Source organism: Myxine glutinosa, chromosome 5, assembly GCF_964187855.1.
Source record: "Myxine glutinosa chromosome 5, kmMyxGlut1.1, whole genome shotgun sequence".
NCBI lineage: Eukaryota > Metazoa > Chordata > Myxini > Myxiniformes > Myxinidae > Myxine > Myxine glutinosa.
The window spans coordinates 90166145-90180623 of NC_136265.1; the positions used below are offsets into that span (position 1 = coordinate 90166145).

A 14479-nucleotide genomic window follows, 5' to 3' on the forward strand; every position below is an offset into this window, starting at 1 on the left:
CTGTTGAATACAGAGAATGAATGGGATGGCAACATAGAGAGTAACCCAGTTTTAGGACCGGCAGAGAAGATAACTGAGAAGGAAGTTGAGGAAGCGATAAAAGCAATGAAGAGTGGAAAAGCGGGAGGGCCGACGGGAGTTGTGGGAGATATGTTGAAGGCAGCAGGAAGTTGGGGTGTGAAGAGAATGACAGAGATCTGTAATCTGGTGGTGAAAGAAGGCCGCATTCCAGTGGATTGGGAACTGAGTACCCTCGTCCCTCTATACAAGGGGAAAGGTGACCCTCTGGAGTGTGGCTCGTACCGAGCGATAAAGTTATTGGAGCATGGAATGAAGGTATTGGAAAGGGTGTTGGAGAGGAGGATAAGGAAGAAAGTGAAGATCGACGAAATGCAGTTTGGATTTATGCCAGGAAGAGGAACGACAGATGCGCTTTTCATTGTGAGGCAGTTGCAGGAGAAGTACATGGATAAGAGGAAGAAGTTGTTTTTTGGGTTTGTTGATCTGGAGAAAGCATTCGATAGGGTTCCACGCAAAGTATTGACATGGGCATTGAGGAAGTTAGGAGTGGAGGAATGGTTGATCAGAGTAGTGATAGCAATGTACAAAAGAGCACGCACAGCTGTAAGGACGAAGGACGGGAACAGTGGTGAGTTTGAGGTGAAGGTGGGAGTGCATCAGGGGTTGGTACTAAGTCCACTACTATTTGTAGCTGTGATGGAGGTGCTGGCTCAGACCGTAAAGGAGGGTTTACCGTGGGAGTTGTTGTATGCAGATGATCTGGTGTTGATTGCGGAAAGTATGGATGGACTGAAGGAAAAGATGAACAAGTGGAAGGAATGTATGGAGACAAAAGGTCTGAAGGTGAATATCGGAAAGACAAAGGTGATGGCAAGTGGTAAAGCATGTGGTGAGGTGGAAATAACTGGGAAGTGGCCGTGTGCTGTGTGGAGGAAGGGTGTCGGAGTGAACTCCATTCAATGTACAATGTGTGCTGAGTGGGTTCATCAAAAATGTAGTGGTCTGAGAGGGTCATTAACCAGTGTGGCAGCTACATTCAAATGTAAGGTGTGCACAGAGGGAGCTGCAGATGGAGGAAATGTTGAGTTGGATCTTGGAGACGGCGTGAAGCTGGAAGGTGTGAAAACATTTTGCTACCTCGGAGACATGCTGAATGGAGAAGGTGGATCAGACTCGGCAACGGTTGCTCGAGTGAGATGTGCATGGAAGAAGTTTCGGGAACTGAGTGGCGTGCTGATGAGGAGGAGAGTGTCGCTGAAGCTGAAGGGAAAGGTGTATGCTGCATGTGTGAGAAGTGTTATGATTTATGGGAGTGAGACATGGGTAATGAACGTAGAGCAGCAACGAAGGCTGGAAAGGGTGGAAATGCGAATGGTTCGATGGATGTGCGGAGTATCGTTGAGAGAGAGGAAGACAAATGATGAATTGCGAAAGATGATGGGAATATTGCCTGTGATTGATGCTGTGAAGAGGAACAGGTTGAGATGGTTTGGTCATGTATTGAGGAAGTGACTGTGACTGAAATTGAAAGTGACTGGTTGAGAAGAGTGATGGAAGTTAATGTAGAAGGAAGTAGAGGACGGGGAAGACCGAGAAAGACTTGGCTAAAGATGGTGGAAGAAGAAATGCGGGCAAGGGGGTTAACAAGGAGAGATGCAGAAAATAGGGCAAAATGGAGAAGATTGTCATGGGGACCGCAAGGCTAACCCCCGCTCTAGCAGGGAACATGGCCTTAAAATGCATGTTGTTGTTGTTGTTGTATCAATGATCTCTCTGACTCTCTTGAAAATCCTCTCTATCTCTTTGCTGATGACTCCAATCTCTGCCGCTCCATTCCTCATCCCTCAGATCGGCAGTCTGCAGCCTCCTCACTCTCTGCAGACCTGGACATTATCACAGACTGGTCAAACAAGTGGAACATGTCTTTCAAACCTGACAAATCTCACACTCCAACGATGTCTCTCTGAAAAGACCGACTGGACAACCCTCCCATCCACTTTCTGAATAATCCTCTCCAAGAAGTTCCGTCACTCAAGCTTTTGGGTCTCACTATCTACCATGATCTCTCCTGGGAAAACCACATTTCAAATCTGGCCTCCAAAGCCAGTCGCGGACTGGGCATCCTCCGTCGTGTGAAGTCCTTCCTTGGCACACCTGAGCTCCTCACCACATACAAGGCTTTTATCCGCAGCTCAATGGAATACTGTTCTCCCATCTGGACCGGTGCTGCTGCCTCACACAGAGCTCGGCTTCACGCTGTTGAAACCAAAGCTTTCAGAATCATTGGAATCTCCCGCAATGAAGCTAACTCTGAGGGCCTTTCACTTACTCACCGCAGGCAGGTTGGTGTGCTTTCTGTCTTCTACCGACTCCTCTCCGGCCTTGCTCTCCCAGCTCTCTCTGGGCTCTGTCCCCCAAATATTCCTACAGGTCGCACAAGATCCACCTGCAACCCTCTTATGGTTAAACTGCCAAAATCAAGACTCTCTGGTCACCTTCACTCCTCTTTTCTCCCACCTCTGGAACAAACTCCCTCACTCTCTTCAATCCCACTCCTCCCTCCAGGTCTTTAAAACAGCTGTTCACCACCATCTCTTATCTTCCCCCATTCAAAACCTTGATCTTTTCTACCCCTGCTAATTTCACCCCAGATTCACTTTTTTGAAATTCCAACTTCCAACTACTGCTACCCTTATTATATGTTTTGTGTGTCTGTTTGATTTTTTTTGTGTGATAAATGTTCACTCTTTCATGAGCCTCGATCCTGTATCCCCCAAAAAAAAAAAATGGGAGGCAAAAATTGTCGAAATTATATAATTGAAAAATGAACCATGTTGAAACATAGTGGATAAATTATCGTTTCAAAAGCAATATTTTATGTTATTTCATCTTTATTATTCATCTATAGTTGGCATAATATAATTTTTTACAATACCAATATTACTATTACAAGATAATAATATAGGTTTGGGTTGATTATTTTCATCTAATTTGGTATGTTCAGCAACAGGCTTATTAGATATCGAGCCAATTTTTCCGATATGAGTAAATTGTTCGGATTTGAAATAATGATGATAAGTTAATCTAGCGTGATCCATAGGTGGATCTCCTATTTCCTTACACATTTCATGGCATGTTTCATCACGCTCTGTTTTATCACTCGTTTTATGTTTTATTTGTTTTAACATAGTCGTCATTGTCTTCGGCGTTTTCATCTTCATCGTTATCATCGTCTGTTTTATAATAAACAACTTTCTTTGAAATATGTATTATTTCGAATATAAAATAAAGAATATTTTTGGTGCGTTTTATTTCAATGACAGGGTCCTTAAACAAACGATAAAGCATATTAAAATTTATCATTGAAATGCGAACCGGATTAGACGTATAATCTTGAATAGGGGTTGGTATGATATTTTAAATAGATTCGGTATTAATTTTTAACCATGTATTGGAATTATCCACCAATGAAGTTCTATCTATAATGAATTCAAAGGGGGTTTCCATTTTAAAAACAATCTCGGTCTTGTTCTTTATGAATTTAAAAAAGTGATTAATATGTGAGCCTAATCCTATATGAATCGTTTCTGAATGATTATACTTGTACGTTTCAAAATATTCAGCATCCAATTCGATTTTAATTAACATATTTTGCGCAGTGTATATTTCAAGGTATAAACCCTTATGATTAATGGTAAAACAAACTGTAGTCATATTATGATATAATACTTCAAATAGAGCTTTAAATTTATTTGAATGTTTTGATCATGCATAAAAAGCATTATTTTATTATCAAATTTTCTTTAAATTAAAAAATTGGGGAAATTATATAATTGGAAATTATATAATTGAAAAAATTGAAAATTGGAAATTAAATTGAAAATAATTTTTTTTTGAAAAATTGGAAATTAAATAAAACATTTTTTGGAAATTTTGAAAAATTGAAAAACAAACCATGCTGAACCATAGTGGACCATGTTGAACCACATTGAACCATGTTGAACCATCGTTGGAGTGCTGTGAGCCAGAAACAACAAAACAATACTACTCAGGTCTATCATATCGGAGGAGGGAGCAACCAGGAAATCCATAATTTGGGTTTCAGAAGGTGGAACAGAGACCAAACAGGTTTCAAAGTATCCACCTCCATTGTGTCTGTGTGTGTGTTTATGTGGTATTTGTGCATCTAATATGTAAAAAAAATAAGCAAAATAATAATCCCACCCCCTCCTTTAAGGCTTATCCCACCTTTCTACACTTGTGCTGCACCCTGCGACTAATGCTCCTGTGCCCCAATCTCTCGTGTATTCCCATGTATATTTTAAGGGTGGATCGGTGAATGAGAATGAGAATGAATTTTTATTTTTTTAAATATCGGTGAATGAGAGACTTTCCACAAATTGTGCGTTTCTCCAGGCATTCTCCATTTTGAATTGTCATGTGCATTTTATTTCAGGTGAGGTGACTAGTTAAAAAAACATTCCAGAAATTGTGCACATACATACATGCATAGAGGTATACAGACATTCTCCTGTTCGTTGTTATCTCCATTTGTAGGTTTTAGAAGGTGAGGAAGTTCTCTCAGAACTCAAAATGTCCCCCTCCTTTTCAGTAAAAGATCGTTATTCAGGAACCTCCATTGTGAATCATCTTGTGCCTTTTAAGAGTGGATGACTGATTGAAAGATTTTCTACAAATTGTGCATTTGTAAGCGCGTTCATCCTTGTGAATTATCATGTGCCCTTTAAGGTGGCCTGGCCGATTAAAAGACTTTCCACATCTTGTGCATTTGTGTGGGTGTTCTCCATTGTGAATCCTCATGTGTATTTTCAGGGTGGATGGCCGATTAAAAGATTTTCCACATCTTGTGCATTTGTGTGGGTGTTCTCCATTGTGAATTCTCATGTGTGTTTTTAGGATGGATGTTCGATTAAAAGATTTCCCACAAATTGTGCATTTGTATGAGTGTTCATCATTGTGAATTCTCATGTGTGTTTTTAGGATGGATGTTCGATTAAAAGATTTTCCACAAATTGTGCATTTATATGGGTGTTCACCATTGTGAATTCTAAAGTGTGATTTAAGGTTGGATGACTGACTGAAAGATTTTCCACAAGTTGCACATTTGTATGGGCGTTCATCATTGTGAATTCTCATGTGTGTTTTAAGGTGGGATGACTGACTGAAAGATTTTCCACAACTTGCGCATTTGTATGGGCGCTCACCATTGTGAATTCTCATGTGTGTTTTAAGGTTGGATGAATGATTAAAACATTTTACACAACTTGTGCATTTGTATGGGCGTTCACCATTGTGAATAGTCATGTGTGATTTAAGGATGGATAGCTGATTAAAAGATTTTCCACAACTCGTGCATTCGTATGGGCGTTCACCATTGTGAATTCTCATGTGTGTTTTCAGGTTGCATGAATAATTAAAAGATTTTCCACAACTTGTGCATTTGTATGGGTGTTCACTATTGTGAATTGTTACGTGTGATTTAAGGTGGCCTGACTGATTAAAAGATTTTTCACAACTTGTGCATTTGTATGGGCGTTCACCATTGTGAATTATCATGTGTGTTTTAAGGGTGGATGAATGTTGAAAAGATTTTCCACAAATTGTGCATTTGTATGGGCGTTTATCACTGTGAATTATCATGTGTGTTTTAAGGGTGGATGAATGTTTAAAAGATTTTCCACAAATTGTGCATTTGTATGGGCGTTTATCACTGTGAGTTCTCATGTGCGATTTAAGGGCGGATGACTGATTGAAAGATTTTCCACAGCTTGTGCATCGGTATGGGTGTTCATCATTGTGAATTCTCATGTGTATTTTATGGGTGGACGAGAGTTTAAAAGATTTTCCACAAATTGTGCATTTGTTTGGGCGTTCATCATTGTGAATTATCATGTGTGTTTTAAGGGTGGATGACAGATTAAAAGATTTTCCACAAATTGTGCATTTGTATGGGCGTTCACCATTGTGAATTCTCATGTGTGATTTAAGCGTGGATGACTGATAAAAAGATTTTCCACAACTTGTGCATTCGTATGGGTGTTCACCATTGTGAATTCTCATGTGTATTTTATGGGTGGACGAGAGTTTAAAAGATTTTCCACAGATTGTGCATTTGTATGGGCGTTCATCATTGTGAATTCTCACATGTGTTTTAAGGGTGGATGAGTGTTTAAAAGCTTTTCCACAAATTGTGCATTTGTATGGGCGTTCACCATTGTGAACTATCATGTGTGATTTAAGGGTGGATGACAGATAAAAAGATTTTCCACAAATTGTGCATTCGTATGGGCGTTCATCATTGTGAATTCTCATGTGTATATTATGAGTGGACGAGTGTTTAAAAGATTTTCCACAACTTGTACATTTATATGGGAGTTCAGCATTGTGAATGGTGGCGTGTGTTTTAAGAGTGGATGGGTGTTTAAAATATTTTCCACAAATTGTGCATTTGTATGGGCGTTCATCATTGTGAATTCTCATGTGTGTTTTAAGGTTGGATGAATGATTAAAATATTTTCCACATATTGTGCATTTGTACGGGCGTTCATCATTGTGAATTTCTAAGTGTCTTTTCAGGGTGCACGGCCGATTAAAAGATTTTCCACAAATTATGCATTTATATGGGCAATCACGATTGTGTTTTTCCAAGTGTGATGTTAAGCTGGCTGAATGACTGAAGGATTTTCCACAAATTTTGCATTTGTATGGGCGTTCATCTTTCTCTCCTTTGTGAACCTGGTGAACATTTTTACGTGCAAACAATTCATGATTCGTTTTGTTGTGTTTGTATAAAGTCCTCTTGTTTGTTTCAGTTGGCGAGTCCTGCGGGTCTGGGTCTACACTGTTCATAAAAGTAGGTGCAGCCACACTTGTAGATTCAATGGATCCACCTGTAAATACAACATCACATGGCATGTATTTTAAAAAAAACTGATTCTGTTCAATACTCATGATACAATTCTGACAAACGTAAGCAAACATGAACATATTGTTGCATTTGTGGGGGTAGGGGATTAAATACCATAGTGGAGATAGGATTGTGTAGTAATAGCATGGACCACCGTGTATGGGTAGGAAGACAGCTCAATGTATTAAGGAGGGAAAACTGAGCTTAAGATCGTTTACGTGTCACCACACGGGGGATGGTGTTGTGTTAACTTGGTAGGGTCTAAGATTAGTTCTCTCCCAGTATGTGATTGCCCTCAGTGGTTTTTCCCTATGTTTTTACAATTATAACAAGCCGGCCATAAAAACACAAGTCTTTAACCAACAAAAATCGCCAACATTATCCAGACATTACGATCGACAAGTAAACCCCGCCCACCAACCGACTACGGAACAAGGCCACACCCCCAGAGTGGGACGAGGGGTGTGGAAACGGGTCGTGGAAACTATCGTAACCGGCAGACCACACCCCAAGCTTCATTATTCGATAATCTCGAAGTTCACTCTCAAAGATCCTGTACCAAGGATCGTGGTCTGATTCCATGATAATGTGTGTTGGTGTGTGTGTGTCTGTGTGTCACAACCAATGACAACCTGACTGGTCATCATACAGCCCGTTGGTGTTCAGTTGGCCTTGTGGTTAAGCGTTTGGATGTTTGGCCCACATAATTGGTTTCACAATCTTCACATTGTATGCTGTCGATGACATTCTTTCTGTCACATTTGTTCACGTGGTCTTTTGGCTTTGACAGCTCTGCTCGTAAATTAACACACATCCTTTACAATATGAATCCTGAGCTGCAAATCTTTCGAGTTGTATGTATATATTATGTATACATGTGCAGGGTGTTTCAAAAAGGTTGATACAACTTTGACTTCCTGCCATTTCTGTTTTTTTGACCTCCACTGTTTTCCTTTTCAGGGTTTGGTGGTGTTATCGTGGTATTTGTTCCCTGGGATTTCCAGCTTCGGAGCTCGATAATGCCATTGCCAGTGGAGCAGAAGACAAAAGTTGTGGCTATCTGTGTAAAAATATATATTTTGGACACAGGAATATCAAGAAATCCAGATGAATATTTTTGATATTCCATGGGGAGATGGTTCAAGGGTAGTAAGGGATGAGGAAGGAGAGAACGACAAAAGAGGGAGGGAAGAGAGAGAAAGGAGAGAGAGGGAGGCAAGGGTGAGGGAGGAAAGGGTGAAAAAGGAGAAGGAGGAGAGGGAGGAGAGAGAGAGGGCGGAAAAATAAAAAAATATGGAAACCAGTGAGATTAATAAAAGATTAGAGGTATTATGGAAAATAAATCAAACTCACAAACTGAGGAAAATAAAGAAATTAAAAGTCGAATGAAAATATTATTTTCAAAAATACCTTCAATTTCAGAGGAGATTTAAACGAGAAAATGGGGAAAAGAAAGAAGGAAAAGATTATGCAGTTGATGATGTTGGTGTTCTTGACGAGAGTTAAAGTTTTCAATCCATATTTTTTCCCGAAATAAATGGAGGAGAGAGTGAAGGCATTCCTAAGGATTCTTTACGTTTTAAAAATTAAGATAGAAATGTATTTTGGAAACCAAAAAGGTTTTCGCACTCTGTATGAATTTTTCTCAAAAATAAATGAGTTACTGTTTTAAGGGTAGGTGGAAGAGGAGGCGCGTGAGGAGGAAGGGGTTGAGGTGGGGTGGGGTGTGGGTGGGGAGGTGAAAAGGGAGATGGAGGGGAGAGATATACTGCATATGTATCTTTTGGAGGGGCTTTGACAGACCATTATCATATCTGTCTGCAGGGTCTTAATCCAATTTAATTGTCATCATTGTCATTATAATTATTATTTATCATCGTTATCATGATCAACGTCACCACTGTCGTTATCATTTTCATTATTGTCATTTTTACCTCCACCACCGAAGGTGGATGGAGCTTATGTTTTCACTCCCATCTGTTTGTCTGTCTGTGAACAGAATATCTCAAAACGTTGTGGACGGAGTCGGACGAAAATTGGTGGAGAAGTTGGGAATGTGACAAAGAGGAAACGGTTAGATTTTGGTGAAGATCCAGATCTGATAATTTTTTAAGTTATTCTTCACCATTGAAGCTAATAGATAGGGCTAAATCTGATATATAGCAGGATATCTCAAAAAGTTAGGTACGGATTCGGGTGAAACTTGGTGGACAGGTTGGGTGCGTGACAAGGACATTCGATTCAATTTCTGTGACGATCGCAATCCGGATACTGATGCGATAATTTTTTTTACATTTGTCAAATGATTCTTCACCATTGTGTGATAGGGCTAAAACGACGTATCGCATTATATTAAAAAAGTTGTGAACAATTCATCACATGATGGAGGTATGCTCTTGTGTAAGTCCGCATGGACTTCTGAGTTTCTTGAAATGTCCCTCTTTCTTTGTAAGTGAGTTCTTACTTGCGTTCCGTTCTAACCTGCTCGTACTCTTCTCATTGCAGGAAAGCAGAGAAACACGGGTGTTGTTTTGTAATACTAATTGTGATGCACAGCAGTATTATATACAGTCACAGGAAAAAGTAAGTACACCCCATGGAGTAACAATTGGAGTCAGGAGTGGGGATTTGGAACCTGGGACAAAAATTTTTAGACAAAATTTTGGACACCAATTGTACATATTGGCCGCAACAATTGGTGTCAGGAGTTTGGGATAGGACCCAAAGTGCGCTTAACGCACTCCAAATTACGAGCGACCGAAATTTAGTATTAAAAACAAATTGAATTCGTGCCATGGCTAGCCAAAATGGTCGAATGCCGGTGGGGGTAGAAAATGAGGTAGAGGAGGTAGAATCAATGACCCAGGACCCCCGGGGTGAATTGGAGGAAGAGGAGGGCATTGATGAGGGGCCGGCAGTAGGGGAAGAAAAATGGCGGCGCCTCGCACATGGCGGCGAGAGCCGAGCCCGCGGTGCCAATGGACTGGGGCCTATTTATGGCACAAATGAGGGCCTTTATGGTCAAGTCGGGTGAGGACATGAAAGAAATGAAGGACGAACTAAAGAATGACATAAATAAATGTGAAAGCAAAATGGGTGGCCAAATGAGGCCCCTTTCCTCCCTTTCATCCTGTTGACATGAGTAGGTGATAAATGTTGCTTCTGGGACACCTCCGTTTAACATGGGAAATCCCTATCTAATGTCATTTACCCCCATGTCTTTTTCAAAAATCATAAACACCTCTATTTCTCCCTCTATGAACCTATAATCCTTCTCACCTTATGAACCTATAATCCTTCTCGCCTTATGAACCTATAATCCTTCTCACCTTATGAACCTATAATCCTTCTCACCTTATGAACCTATGATTTTCTTCCTTTATGAACCTATAATCCTTCTAGCCTTATGAACCTATGATCCTTCTCACTTACATGTAATTTTTACCCTATTCCCCCCACTACCCCCTTAATGTAGTTCCTTAGACCACTCTGTAATCTGGCTCATACTTGGTTCTATCATTTATGGTGAAACATTGCATCATCTTTTGTTGAGCCAGTTGCCAACGTGGCACAGGAAATGACAGCCTTGCCTATAAAGGCTCTAACCACACATTGCTTTTTTAAACACACGTTATGTTTCTCTGGAGGATGGAGGATGAAGCTTTATCAGAAGACAGGTAAGTTTTTTTTGTTCTCACGATTAATTATTCATTGTCTTATATGGAACATCATTAACATCCTCTCAATAATTATTGTTTTTTCTCTTTTACAGTACATCTTTATCAAACCTGGTGATTGATGTCGAAAATGAAATCATTGATTTTCACCAACAAAGGGAGAAGTCAAATGAAACTTTTACAGATTCACTGAAGTTCGGAGGGGTCTTCATAATGAGATGGTTGAGTGTTTAGAAAGCCTCTCTCACCCGTTAATATTATCCAAGGTTGTCTCAACAGAACCAATGACTGACAACGAATTAAACACCTTGTTTGAAATTCTATGCGAGAGGTAAGAGATATAATTAATTATTCACAAACTTCAATCCATTAATTTTCTCCTTTTTATCAAAGTTGGTGGTTGAATAACTGTGTGTTAAAGGTGCTGTGTGGTAAAGTGAGCTGTGTGTTATTTCCTTTAACTAACTGTTTTATTCCAGCATGAAAAGCCAACCAAGCAACATGACGTTTGATGAAACCCAGGGATTTCACAACTTCGACGACCGGAGTTTCAACCAAATTCCTGCTCATGTGAGTTGAAAATTTTCATCTTACAATGTGTGTAGTATAAATGGAGTTTCTCATTTATGGTCCTAGACTGCCCTCATGTGGTTTGGGATGGCACGGCAGGCAAATACTGTGTTTGGTGATTTTTATTTAAAATTCCTTTGTGCCTTTATGGTCCTAGACTGCCCTCATGTGGTTTGGGATGGCACGGCAGGCAAATACTGTGTTTGGTGATTTTAATTTAAAATCCCTTTGTGCCTTTATGGTCCTAGACTGCCCTCATGTGGTTTGGGATGGCACGGCAGGCAAATACTGTGTTTGGTGATTTTAATTTAAAATCCCTTTTGTGCCTTGCAGACACAAAATAATGAGATGGTTGAATGTTTGAACAGCCTCTCTCACCAACAAAGGGAGGATCTGAATGAACCCCTTACAGAATTACCTGGAGTTCCGAAGGATGATGATAGATCAATAGCAGAGACAATAGATGAGATCGATGACTTCATAAAGACCTGGGATTTGAGGTAAGATATATGATTAATTCTTCACAAACTTTGATACTGTGTGTATGTGTGTTATTAAACGGTTTGGTGGATACTTGGATACTGTCTTGCGATTTTGATATCACCAGTGAGTTGGTATTTAAATGTCAACTGTTTGTTTTATTTCAGCATTAAAAGCCAACCAAACAACATGAACTTTGACGATGAAACCAATGGATTTCACAACTTCGACGACCGGAGTGTCAACCAATTTCCTGGTCATGTGAGTTGTGTAGTATAAATGGAGTTTCTCATTTATGGTCTTAGACTGCCCTCATGTGGTTTTGGGATGACACGGCAGGCAAATACTGTGTTTGGTGATTTTTAATTTAAAATCCCTTTTGTGCCTTGCAGACACAAAATAATGAGATGGTTGAATGTTTGAACAGCCTCTCTCACCAACAAAGGGAGGATCTGAATGAACCCCTTACAGAATTACCTGGAGTTCTGAAGGATGATGATAGATCAATAGCAGAGATGATAGTTGGGAGGAGTGTCAACTCATTCCCTGGCCATGTGAGTTTAAAATTTTCATCTTACAATGTGTGTAGTATAAATGGAGTTTCTCATTTATGGTCCTAGACTGCCCTCATGTGGTTTGGGATGGCACGGCAGGCAAATACTGTGTTTGGTGATTTTAATTTAAAATCCCTTTTGTGCCTTGCAGACACAAAAGAAATTTGTGAAGCCAACATGGGAGACAAGAGGATATTATACCTTGGAAGAAACTGAATTTATGGAAGAAACTGAATTTATGGAAGAAACTGAATTTATACCTCGTGAAAAATGTTTTATTATAATTTTTATGTTTTTAATGTTATTTCATAATTTTGATTTTATTCGCTTTGTCCAGAATTATTTAATTCTTAATTACAAAAAGAGAATAAAGGGAAAAAAGATGAGAAGGTGCGCCCCCACCCTTGATCCCCCCTCATCCCACCCCTCCCCTCCCCTTGTGTGTGTGGGGAAGGTGGGGGTGGGATGAGGGGGGATCAAAGGTGGGGGCGCACAGGGGTGGGGGATGATGGGTGTGGTCTGTGTGGGTGTGGTCGTGTGGGTGTGGTCTGTGTGGGTGTGGGTGTGGTCTGTGTGGGTGTGGTCTGTGTGGGTGTGGTCTGTGTGGGCGGGGTCTGTGTGGGTGTGGTCTGTGTGGGCGGGGTCTGTGTGGGTGTGGTCTGAATGGGCGGGGTTTGTGGGTGGGGTCTGTGGGTGGGGTCTGTGTGGGTGTGGCTTATGATTTAAAAAAAATTTTATTTTTATTTTTATTACTACCAATTAAATTAGCTAATCTGGGTGGATGAAAGTATGGATGGTTGTTGTTTAATGAATTATCAGTTTTGTTTTTTGTAATTCTTGTGAGTAAAATGAACCCAAGATTTCTTCCCAATTCATATCATATAATTTGTAAGTCCAAGGCATAGTATCCATTACATCAACGATTTTGAATAATTCATTAGTCCATCTCTTTGTATAACCTTTCTCAAAATGGCTTTTCCATCTGTATATTCTTACAATATCACCAACTTTGAACTTGGGCTTTCTCAAATTAATCTCCTTTTCATATTCTAATTTTGTAAATGTTTCTGATGGTTTTGATTTTGTTGATGAATGAACTGTATTATTGTAATTATCTACAATATCCTGAATAAAATACACCCATTTTTGGGAACCGAGTTGTGTGAATTTTTTATATAATTTCTCTTTTAAAGTACGATTAAAACGCTCAATAACAACTGCTTTTCCTTCATTAAAGGTGCTGTATAATTTAATACCCTCCCCCTTAAGAAATTTCATAAATATTTTGTTATAGAACTCTGTTCCCTCATCGGTCCACAGTTTCTTTGGTTTTCTTTTACTTTTATTAAATATCTGTTGGAAGGCTAACATCAGAGTATAACCTCTCTTGTTTTTCAAAGGAACAACCCAAGCAAATCTACTCCTCAAATCAATAACGGTTAAAGCATACTTGTATCCCTTATCATTTTTTAGTTCGATTAAATCAGCGGACCATATGTGGTCCGTGTATTTAGAATAAACTTTCCTTCTTTTAAACTTTGTGATTATAGGTTTATGTAATTCATCAGCCAAAAGCTCCTCAGTCTTGATGACATCATTAGAGCCTAATAGTTTTTTGAGGGTGAATAACCAAGGCCAAGTTTCAATTTAGCATTTATCAAATTTCTCACAATAAACCTATCAACCTTCTCTCTCAACGTTGGATTTTGTATCAAAGACAAATTATACAACATTTCTCTGTCGGCTTTATGTTTTTCAGTCAACGTAGTGGTTTTCCCATAAGCAATATCATGCTTCATACACACTTCGTCAACCCTATTTGCAGGTTTAGACCAAGGTTTAGGATTGTCAGCCTCATCTAATCTTTTATCCAGGTTTGTTCCAGGACCACAGAAAGGATATCCAGGTAGATGTAGTTCCCCTGGAATTCCAGTTGTTGTAAATTTACTTCCTGACAAAAACTTTTGTATGTCTCCTCCACTTTTAGGAGAGATGAATTGGCACTTTTTAGAGCCACACACTTGACATATTCCTTTTTGATAAACTCGATTATTTTTAGCTTTAACAAAGGAGATATTTTTAGATTTAGTTTTCTTTTTACATTTGAGACAATAACTCATATTTATTTATGAGAAAAAGTCCTACATAGTGCCAAAGCATTTTGGGTTTTCAACATATACATTTCTATCTTGATTTTTAAAACAAAGAATCCTTAGGAATGCCTTCACTCTCTCCTCCATTTATTTACA

General features: G+C 39.4%; 1 protein-coding gene and 1 long non-coding RNA gene across 2 annotated transcripts; one reads left to right on the plus strand and one right to left on the minus strand.

Annotated features, from left to right (window-relative positions):
* Positions 1–4500: 4500 nt before the first annotated feature.
* LOC137428468 (uncharacterized) lies at positions 4501–6918 on the minus strand. Its single transcript, XM_068118386.2, has one exon. It carries the CDS (start codon positions 6889–6891, stop codon positions 4648–4650), a length of 2244 nt encoding a protein of 747 aa, XP_067974487.2. The 5' UTR covers positions 6892–6918; the 3' UTR covers positions 4501–4647.
* A 3656-nt stretch (positions 6919–10574) lies between these two features.
* LOC137428467 (uncharacterized) lies at positions 10575–12615 on the plus strand. Its single transcript, XR_013623362.1, has 4 exons — positions 10575–10626; positions 10722–10957; positions 11106–11196; positions 12382–12615. It is a non-coding gene; the product is annotated as an uncharacterized LOC137428467 (long non-coding RNA).
* Positions 12616–14479: the final 1864 nt, after the last annotated feature.